General features: G+C 40.2%; 1 protein-coding gene across 1 annotated transcript in view; it reads left to right on the top strand.

Moving 5' to 3' along the window:
* Positions 1-11469, top strand: part of TRPC7 (transient receptor potential cation channel subfamily C member 7) — a 189794-nt gene extending 178325 nt beyond the window's left edge. Inside the window, 2 exon segments of the mRNA XM_042452360.1 lie at positions 10155-10230; positions 11247-11469. Coding sequence (XP_042308294.1) covers positions 10155-10230; positions 11247-11389 — 219 coding nt within the window. The 3' untranslated portion in view covers positions 11390-11469.
* Positions 11470-11676: the final 207 nt, after the last annotated feature.

An 11676-nucleotide genomic window follows, 5' to 3' on the forward strand; every position in this document is an offset into this window, starting at 1 on the left:
TAATAATAATAATAATAATAATAATAATAATAATAATAATAATAATAATAATTAGAAGTAACTATCCTTTACAAAAGAGGGTAATCCACATGCTAACAGTATGGAGCCACAGGAAACAATAAAAAATATTGCACCTCTGAAAAGAGAGGAAGTAAAATTTTTCTTCTTCGTTTTTCTCATATTCATGCCAACCTCAGCCCTATAAGTTACAGTACATTATTTAAAAATACCAGCTTTTCCATGGAGAGGAAGAATAATAAAGTCATAATAATAAAAGGGAAGCCAAAGACAATTGCTTAACATGCTTTGACACAAAAAAGTACAAATAGCAGAGACTGATCCTGTTGTCTGACTAAGAAATATTTTCAACTACATAGGAAAGGTGTGAAGTAATTACTAACATGATTTTCTACTCGGCTCAGTCTAGTTTGCTAATGCATCTCTGCTGTGTGACAGCTAATGAAAGTACTAAAATATTGGCACAGTGATTCCAAGATGAGAACAGTAATACAACAATAGAATGTTGTTACACCCAAACATCTCTTGGTAGTAATCCCCAAACTAGTGTAAGGAAAATGTATCTGTATTCATGCGCACACTGGTTTGAGGATTATTAACAAGAGATGTTAATATTCTTGTATTTCACATTTTGATATTTCTAGCTACTTAATGTTAAAAATTGAAGCTGTCTTTCTTTTCCCCAGAAGATGGGTACCAGTTTTGGTATGAAACATGGGAAACCCACATGGGCAAACCCACATATAGTGCATGTCTTTCCCTGGTAATCCAGTGTCTCTTCATCTCTTGCAGTTATATCAAGAATGAGTTGCTGTTCAGTCTCAAGGAATATGCTTTCTTCTTCCCAGGAACAGCAAAGAGAGAGAGAGAGAGAACATTATAACATGGCCTATGCCTGTGCAAAAACAACAAATTATTCATTGTTCTTCTTTCTTTCTTTCTTTCTTTCTTATATATGAAATCACAAAAAAAAGTTTCTGCTTAATCCCTCCCACCCATTGAAAACAATGGAAGCTGAACAGTATTATTAGTCCTATTGCTGAGAGGATGATGGATAAGAAAGAGAAAGAACATTAGAGCCTGCTGGCGGACCATTCATTTACTTAAGCAGATTCCAGATTGATAGCCTATGGAGAGTAGTCTTCCTGGCCTTTGGGAAAATCTCTGACTTTCTGAATGAGATCCGCCAGAGCCTGGAGGAAGACTCTTTTCCAGCACCAATGAAACACAGAAAATATTCTGGAGAAGAGAGAGACAGAAAGAGACCTTGTTAAAGCATGTAGGCACTTTGAGACTATAGGGCCTTTCTTTTGGGATTATGTATGGAGAGGCTGATCAGCAATATTGGATCAATACCCTCCCTTGATTTCATAATCAGTTTGTATGATTTTAAATGGAAAAACATTACACCAAAATACCACAAATCCACAGTGTTCCCCACTTCAAATAAAAGCTCCTTAATAGGCACATGGTGTCTTGTGCCATCAGAGTATTTTCCTCATCTTGCTCAGTACTGTTGGCACAGATTAGCAGCAGTTCTTCAGGGAGTTTCCAACCATGCCTGGAAATATTTTGCATGGGACCCATGTACACTACCAGTGAGCTATGGTCCTTCTTCATAAAAATGAAAAAGAAGAGCCAGAGTTTTCTCTCTTTTGAAGGAAATAAGATTCTGCAGAACAATATTCATTTTTATATAATGCCTATAGCTACTATACCGACAAACATAGCATATGTAGGAAAGGCCAGTAGCAGACTGAGGCACACAAAGGTTTATAGCTTCCTGGAAACAACATACTTTTCCTGAAGACTGCCTCAAAAAAGGAGATGCCATTCTTTCTGCAGCTATATGGACAATAATGTACTAGCTGAGAAACTATTTCTCATAAATTAGCCAAAACAGGGAAATAGATTTGTTAAGGCTACAATCATTTGTTGAACCACAATTACAAGAATTCCTGAAAATGTAAGAATACTTTATTTAAGTGTTCAGTACCTGTTTAAAAGTGTTCAAAACCATATGTACAATAAGTGTTCAAAACCAACGTGCAGTTTTAAATGTTTAATACCAGCCATATGGGTAAATGTCATAATAACAAAGTTTGCCAAATACCAGCCAATCAACCATTTAAAAGGGTTCCAGCAAACATTACAGTAAAAGATATGGTAGTTTGCAACAAATTACAAGGAGATTGTAGCATTTTTGCATGTTTAGTCCTTGTTTTCCTTCCCCCTTTGTTCCTTTTAATCTCTTCTTCTAAAATACTATTTCTTTTGGGATTCTGTTACTTCCCTACTTTCCCAAAATATGTTCCTTAATTTATGTTTTCTCAGGTGACAACACTCCTTCCTAATGGATTCTACCACCATGGTCATCTCCAGCATATAGTATGTGCATTGTACCTCATGTATTCTTCTAGAAGTAACCTCGCCTCTCTTCCACATGCAATATGCCATATTATATATGCATAATATATATCATATGGATATCATATGTGCACTATATATCAGGGCCAGCCCTTCCATTATGCAGAGTGAGGCAACCATTCCAGATGCTGTAAAAGGGGAACAGTAGTGGCATTTCCACTAACATTTCTCCTGAATCCTCTGGCCATTCCTCTGTGTTGGAGGACACAGCTGGCCTCTCATGTACTCCTAAACTACAAGAGAGAGTATTGTTCCATCCCCAGGATGGAATACATGTCAAATGACAATCTAGTTCACTTCTGTACTAGGATTAGAAAGATGGGGGGGAGGCACCTTTGTCTTAGGCAACAAAGCATCTTGGGCTAGCCCTGATATATATCTATATCTATATATACATTTACATTGCAAATTATATATGTATATATAGTTCTTTCTGTTATCCCATGCCTTTTTCACTATTCCTTACTAACCTCTAAATATCTTTTTGGCTGAATTAATTCCTCATTAGAGAACGTATGCTGAAACTCTTGCCTGGTAACCCAGTCTCTGCAAAGCAGAATAGTGAAAGATCAATGGTGGGACGGTATCTGTCTGGACGTCTAAAGATTTGTTCATACTACAAAGCTATACAAAGACTACATAGATTGCCACACTACATGGTGGTGCTATTCCATCTTTACTGCTCTGGCTGCCTCCTGTTGCATTCTCGGATTTGAAGTTTAGGGAGGGGCATTTCAAATTCTCAGCCAGAGAACTCTTAGGCCTCACTGAACTACAGACCTCAGAATGCAACAGGAGGCAGCCAGAGCAGTAAAAGTGAAACAGCATCATTACAAGGGTGTAGCGCAGTAATGTGGTTATTTCAGATCTTTTTTCTGGCATCTGTTTCTTTGTGTATGTCCCTCCTGGATGAACAACATTGCAGCAGATCCATCTCACAGGGCTGAATTTTTAGAGCTCAGCCAAACTATTAGAAGCTAAGAGAAGTGAAACCTAGTGAAAAAATTCAATTAGTGAAAAAAAATGCTTTCAGCTGGACTCCCTAGCTGTTCACCAGCAGAAAGCCTGTACAATAGGCTGGGGCCACCAGTGGGTGACTTCAAGCAGATCAGATAGGCAATCACCTCTGGGGCCAGAATGGTGGCTTTGGGCCGAGCAGGAAAGGCACCACTGTGGATGAAGATCTGAAATCAGGTGCTCCTCCTTATTCTCCCCTGACTTGATTTCCTGTGGGCCAGGAAAAGACCCTGCAGATTGCTACCCAGAAAGTGTCCCAGTCACTCTACCCATAGCATTTCCAGAAGCAAGAAACCTGGTTGAGTGGGTAGAGAGGGAGGTATAGATCAAGACAGCCATTTGGTGCTTCAGGGAGATACAGGATAGACTCTCCAGTGCATGGAGAAGCCTAACTCTGTGGGAAATGGGAGGACTTTCCTCCTTGGATCCCAGTTTGGTAGACTGGCTAAAAAAATTGCCATATTGGCTGCCACATTTTTAGACTGACCTATAACTTTCTGTACATGTTTGGGAATTGCAGATCGCTACAAGGAGGGGAAGAGAGGGTGGCAAACTTTCCTATCATGAATATTCTTCTGTTAAATTTTAGTTAATTAAGATCCATCATAGTTGGGAATGGTATTGGCTTTGCCATTTGATGGCCACTTGTTGAAGGAGAAAGGACTTCTAACAGCCTTGTTGCCCTTTCAAAATATGTGTAGCACTATAAGAACTGTGCCTGTGTGTTCAAGTACTATACATACACACACATACTAAGTCACTTCACATAGGTCAAAGGTGGACAAAAATTTTTGTCCCCAAGGCTGTTTTTATAGACTCTGGTGCCTTTGTTTGACTTTTTTTCCCCTGCCCCCAAAGGGGGCAAAATGCCATTTCAGGAAGTCTGTAACAATTTGCCTTTTAAATAGTCACACATACACACACAACACTGTTTAATAGCAACAAATATCCAAATAAAAAAACAACAAGAATTGTATTTCTAGCCCTGCTGTAGCTCCAAGCTGCAAAATTTTTCAATGCGTATGTTGCTCCATATGTCTCAGAGGTAGAAAATTGTTTCCTTGACCTTGGAAGTTGTCCACTCTGATCTCCACGGACATGCACTGAGTTAACTGGTCAAGATCCTACATAGGTGTTGCATAAGATAAATCTCTCAATGTAGAATTATGTATTAACTGGGGTACATGATCTTTTTCTTGAATGGCAACATGGAGCAAATAAATGCAAAAATTAAGGGGGGCAGTAACACTTACGATCTTTGCACGGAGAGATTCACATCTATGAATTGATTCAAAATCAATTCACCATTCCCACTACATTTTAATACAGCAAATCTCTCTGTGGCATTTACATCCAGTCAAAAGTTCTCATTCGCCACCATTCCAGATCAAAATGGAGGCACCTCCATCCTGAACAATGGCTGTGCAATCTGAATCGATCTGATATCTTACTCACACTATCGGAGATGCAGATCATTTGGCTTCTAAAAAAATACTAAGGGATCAGTGCCAAATGCACTGGTTTAAATTGGCTTTTTGGTTCCACCACACACACACACATGCAAACTGCACCAAATTGAATCAGTGCAAGTCTGAACTACAGGGAAATAATCCAGCTTCATAGTGTGAATTGGGCTAAGGAGTACTACTGCCAATTTCAGCAGGGACAATCAACTAAGGATTGGTCAAGAATGCACATTGGTATACACAATTGCACTACATACACCACTACTTCTGCAACCTTCAAGTGAATGCAGACTTTGCGCATTGGACAAAAATGTGCAAAATTGTTTCCATATGGGAACTTGGTGCCACTGTAATCACTGACTGTGTGAGCACTAGACGGAATATTCTTGCTAGTTCGATGAATACAGTTTGCAAGACAATGATCATGATCCTATTGGGGTACCGCATCAGCACAGCTGTCACTTACGTCAGAGGTTGTACTTTTTGTGAAGTTGTCTAAGAGGGAATCAAATATCTCTTATCACACAGGAGGGAAGTGCCCAAATCTTTTCGATAAATGGGGTTTAAAACAGGGACTATCCCGCAAAAGCGAGATTGTTTTCAAATGATGTTGGGCTAATTGAGCATTAATGCAACATTAACCCATGGGAAAAGTTGCAAAATTGCACCAAAATCCCAAAAGTAAAAAGTGATGTGATTTTGCCCACTTTCTGCATGGGTTAAAGTTGCGTTAATGTGTCTGAAAAAAATCCCACTTTTGCAGGATATTCTTGGGATCTACACCTTGTTTATCCATGAGATTTGGGCACTTTGCCTCCTGTGTGATAAGATCCTTAGTGTTTCTCCAGTGATACAACAGTGTCTACACACACACACACACACACACACACACACACACCCCACACAACACACCAGCCACTTATTGGCCACAAGGCACACCAAGAAATTCCATACCTTTTACCAGGATTGCCCACACCATTGCTGGCCTGGCCTGGCCTGGCCCATCATCTGTGCAGTCCCTTTATCAATACACCTGTGGGCGTGGCCCCACGACCCCCCGGCGCCGCTCCTGGGATTTGCTCCATGTGCACGTGGTATAACTTCTAAACACACACAGAGGCTGGAAAACAGCTGAGTGATAGCACAAACCACCACTTTATTTCTCTCTTCACCAGTTCTTGATTTAACTAACTCTCCGGCCCAGTTACTTCACTGAGGCCGGGTGAATCCTCTGTAATCTTCACCTACCGTACTGGTACAATGTCCTGACCCAGTTACTTCACTGGGAAGGTAAGGTTCTCCCCTCTCCCTCTTGGCCCCACTCGGCCAAACTCCCCTTCACTGGGTTCGAGGGCGTGGAGGTCGATAGTCCCAGGCTGGGCGCTCATGTTCTTCCTCCGCTGGGGACCGGATTCCTCCTCCATCACCACGGCGTCTTTCCCGGATGACCCACCAAGGCTCTTCCCCCTCTCTAAGCCCCACTCACCTCCAGTTCACTTCTGGATTCCACGGTTGGTCCCCTCCTTTCCCTCTCCCGACAATCTCCTCGCGTCCCAATCTTCCAGTCTCTCTCCTCCCCCCTTGCGCCTCTCCCTTCCCTTTTATTGGGCTTCCTGGGGGCCCGCCTCTTCCCCCCGGGATCACCCTTGATTGCTTCCCCGGTTCCAGCTGGCTTCTTCCTAACCCTCTCTCCCTTCCTGGGTCCTTGAGTCCCTCTCTCACCCGCTCAACCCGACCTCTACTCTCCTCTTCTCTACAACACCAAAAGAGCGTTCCACTCCACTGGCTCTCAATAAGATCTCAGCTAATAGGCTCATATACTACTACTTAGCATTTGCTTCCCAGCATTACTCCTAAGAATACTGAACAAATCTTCGAGTATTTGGTCTAGGAAGATGGTCAAGGAGTCTGTCAAGCATATCCCTCCTGAAGCATGGTGACAAGACCTTTCTAGGATGGTTCCTTTTGCTTCAGATTCTGCTGTCTTTTGCATGATATAGAGATCTAGGAGGAAGGTGGCTGTTCCTTTTGGGGGGGGTTGTGAAAATGCAGGGAGCTTTCTGTCAGGGTATGGGGGTGCATACTAATGCCTTCAAGTTGGGGTTGTATGTAGGATGGGGTGGGGTAATGCACAAAAAGTGACCAGAATGCTGGCATAGCAAGTGGTTACATCAGCATATGTCACCAACAGCATTCCAGAGTGTGTTTGCTTCTGTGGAGATTAAAATTCAAAATGCTTACTAATGTCATTTTATAACAAAGTTGATGGGTTATTCTATTCTTTATTTTATTTTGCTCCTTTCTTATAAATTTGGCAAAAAGAATGCAGTGTTTCATATTTTTCATCCACTACTCCCATTTTTCCTATATTGTCCTCCATCAGAAAAAATATATATATTCTCACCAAAACTGGCTTTCAAAATTTCCTGTAATTTTGCATTCCTAATTATAGACAGCAAATATAGTCTAACATGGAACACTTATTTTATTTTATTTTTTAGTCTGCAATCCTAAGTCTGCTTGCTGAACACTTTTTCCCCCCAGTCATTTGGATCTGCTTCCTATTTCTTTTGACGTGCCTGATGCTTGAGTGAATGATGATCTAACAAAAACTGTGGAATTTAACATGGTTTTATTTGTGAAGTCCTTATTTTATGGAGGAAAATGCCAACACCTTCTTCCTCCTGATAACGGAATAGGCCAATCAATTAATTTCTAAAATTCCCAATATTGCATCCCATTTTACTACCAGATGTATTGTAATCAATATCTATGACCACTCAAGAAATAATGTACAGGCCTGAAACCTTTGTAGTACCACTGGGATTTTGGACTCCTCCATCTTTCCTCCTGCAGCTCTCAAATGCATTGACAATCTACTTCACAGATTTCTCAGCTCCAGCCCTCTGAAGCAGATTGTGAGGTCATGAAGGGAGCTGCTGGTGGGATAGAGATCACACCTCCTGTTTCTCTTAACAAAAGCAGCTTCCATCAATAGAGTTGCAGAGTTCGATAATAGCTTTTGACCGAACTTTTTATTCTAGACTAGAAATTATAGCAAACTGTTTCTTTGGATTCAAATTACAAGGAAAGGGACATTACAAGAAATTTCTGAAGTGTAAGAACTGTTTAACAGTGGAATAGACTTCCTCAGAGGGTGGTGAGCTTTCCTTCTTTGGAGGTCTTTAAACAGATGTTTAATGGACATCTTTCAGAAGTGCTATACAGTCAGCCCTCTACATTTTCTGGTTTCATATTTGCAGTTTTGATTACAGTGCACCCATGTCATACATGGGCATGCCTTACATGGATTCCAGCATACGTTGGAAGCCACGTTGGAAGAAGCAGTGCCACGTGGGAAGAAGTAATGGCTTGCACATTGCCACGGACACAATCCCCATTGTCTTTAGTGGGGCTCCATCATACATGGAATTTTCCTTGTGTGGGGGGGGGGGGGTCTGGAACAGATCCCCTGCATAAGGGAAGGGACAAGTGTATTTGCAACTTTGTAGCTGCTGCTTGACATGGTCAACCTCTTCACCGCCTTCCTCCTCACCCTCTCTTCCAGCCAGTCAAAAGCAACACTGTACATTCTCCTGCTTTGCCAAACTTTGCATCTTCCTCATTTCCAAAGTCCTTCCCTTCCAATCCAGTGTTTGAAGCCACCACCAGGGAGGATCCAACTTCTCTCTCATCCTCATCCTTCCCCTCTCTCCTTGCCAGACAAAAGCAACACTATGCCTTCCCTTTGTGGTGCTGGCTGTAAACATCAGATTCAAAGTGGAAGGACTTTAGAAATGAGGAGGATACAAAGTCTGACAAAGCAGGGAAAGTATGGTGTTGGTTTTGTCTGGTGGGGAGAGAGGGGAAGGAGGAGGAGGGGAGAGAAGTTAGATCCTCCCTGGTGGTGTTTGCAAACATTGGAATCAATATGGAACACTTTAGAAATCAGGAAAATGCAACATTTGTCAAAATGGGAAAGGTATAGTGTTGCTTTTGTCTTGTCAGAAGGGAGTGGGAAGAAGAACGTGCGAGAGACTATGTGTTGCAAGACTACAAAGAGAGTTACTGATGGGAGAGGACTCTTTACCATTCATGTTTGGGGGAGCTAACATACTCACAGTTTTTCCTCTTTCATGGAGGTCCTCTGCCCCTAACCCACACGACTGTGGTGGGGTGACTCTAATTGTGTATTCATGCATGTCAAGAGGCTAGAGTAGATGGCTCTTTCAGCCCCTTCCAAATCTAAGGTTCTGTGATTCACATTAGAAGAGTGATTGCAGTTTCTGAAAGGTGCGGATCATGAGTCTTCACTGGGACCCCTATAGATGTTGTAGTCCCAGATCTTGAATTGTTTGCTTTGATGTAGTCCTACTGACTTTTGGGAAAGGCCATGAATTTATCCATCTGTCCATCACTCATTCATTCAACTGTTAATTCAAGGAAAGTATATATCAACTTTCAAGGCATTATAGCCACTTGATTATATTTTGCATGGAACAGCATGTTTTCTACCATCACTGTGGATATTCTCATGCAATGCCAAACAATGTCTTTTCCATCTTCCAACCTGTGGCTTGAACAAGTAATTTAGTAATAGTCCCCACAACCATTGAATGGAATACTAGCACACATAACAAGAAAAACTAGACATCCCAGAAACTGATACTGATACTTTCTGATAACAAAACATGTGATATATTACTGACCTGTCATCCCCCTCCCTGCAAAGATATAGACACTATTGGAAACTGCATAGGAGAAACTGGGGAGATGGTGGTCACATAGGTTCTTCAGACAAAAATTAGGGGGAAAAGTTTTTTGTAAAGCACCATTGAATTCTGCATAGTACAATTCAACTTTCAGATTGTATAATGCAAATTCCTTGTATCATGTAAAATGGAAAGTGGGGGGAAATTAGCAGTTTGGACATCTTAGCTATATTTTAACAAATCAGGTCAGTACTCCTAAGCTCATAGAAATAAAGGATGAGTTGCAGGCAAGGCTAGGTGCATCTAATTCATACTAAAATGAATGAGAGCTAAGTTACACCATTACTAACATTTGGCATTGATTTCAATGAGACTTCGGTTCAGCTACCTTAGACTGCATTTAACCCACTGGATCTGTATGGCAAATTCTGCATGGAGATCTAGATGTTTGATTCTATAACTGCAGTCATTTGACACCATTTCATTTAATCTTTTTTAAAACTTGTATTTTCAGAAAATAATGAAGAGACTTATTAAACGATATGTTCTGAAAGCTCAGGTGGATCGAGAGAATGATGAAGTGAATGAAGGCAAGTTCTTTTAAAAATTTAGTGTCGTAATTAATTTTGCTAAAGTAATGGGATCTTATTAACTATTTCTATAGCAGTGCATTCTTTTTCAGTTAGGCGATTGAAAAAGACATGATGGACACTCTGGGGCTTCCCATCATATTTATGAAGCATAAAAGGGGATATAGGAGTGAAGTGGGAACTTCTGAAATTCTGGGCATCTCAGAACCTTTCTATGGCATGTTTTTGTTGACAACTTTAATGAAAATAAAACATTTAGTTGTTTCCTCACTACAATAATTTTTCTGCATTTTGCATTCTGCATTTTCAGTCTTTTCACACTTCAGGACTCTTTTATGCCAAAACTATCAATGTTTCTGCACAGTGCATTTTTCACAAAAATACACTTTTTTTTCCACAAAAGCACTATTTCCAGTCCAAATTAAGAAGGTTACACAAGAGACCAAGGATTCTAGCACAAATGTTTTACCAAAAAAAATCCCTAAATTTATTATAATTATTTTATTAAGTATATTAATTAAACATTTTATTATTTTTTAAAAAAAAAATCTTAGCAATAGGCCATCTACTCAGTGGGGCTCCTAATAATTCAAGACACCATTTCATCTTATCAAGGACAAAAAGTGGCAAATTATATTTTCTTCCCAAGCAACTAGAAACGAAATTGGGCAGCTTCACAAATTAGCTTTTTTTGTTTCCCAGATTACAATACCTCTGAAATGCGAGAGAACAGTTAACTGAAGATCTGTTTAAGAAATGCTGGAGATATGCTTAAGAAATATTCACAATGACAATTCACATTGTTATTCTCAGCCTCAGTCCAGCTGTAACATTATATGCACCTCATTAGCTGTCTCACATTCATGAACACAGAGAAGGTTGCTGATGGGATCAAAAGCAAAAAAGCCTTCCATGCAAAGCAGCACACACAAGAGCAAGTTAAAAGTTTGTAAGGGGCAACTGAATTTTAGTCATCCTGTACAGTTAATTAATTGCAATTTTTAAATTATTTTTAGGTGAACTTAAGGAGATTAAACAAGACATTTCAAGTCTCCGCTATGAGCTTCTTGAAGAAAAATCACAAGCAACAGGAGAACTGGCAAGACTAATACAGCAGCTGAGTGATAAGTTTGGAAAGAGTTTGAATAAGGACATTTGAGAAGGACAAATAAGGACAAAGGCAACAAAAAAAACCCACAGTATTTCAACCAGCATTCTAAAGGAACAGAAATGGTGCAAGAAAGGGACATTGAAAGCGGTATTATTATTATCGAAAGATGGTTTTTGATTATTTTACGGGCACTGTGCATTCGGTTTATTGGGTGAAGCCAATGATCAATTAATTCCTTTATGATATAAAGGTGACATTTTTCATATTAAATCAAGCCTTTTGACATCCGAAATAGATGCATAATCTTGGCAAGGCAATCTTGGTTATTCTAGATA

Source organism: Sceloporus undulatus, chromosome 2 (assembly GCF_019175285.1).
Source record: "Sceloporus undulatus isolate JIND9_A2432 ecotype Alabama chromosome 2, SceUnd_v1.1, whole genome shotgun sequence".
Classification (NCBI taxonomy): Eukaryota; Metazoa; Chordata; class Lepidosauria; order Squamata; family Phrynosomatidae; genus Sceloporus; species Sceloporus undulatus.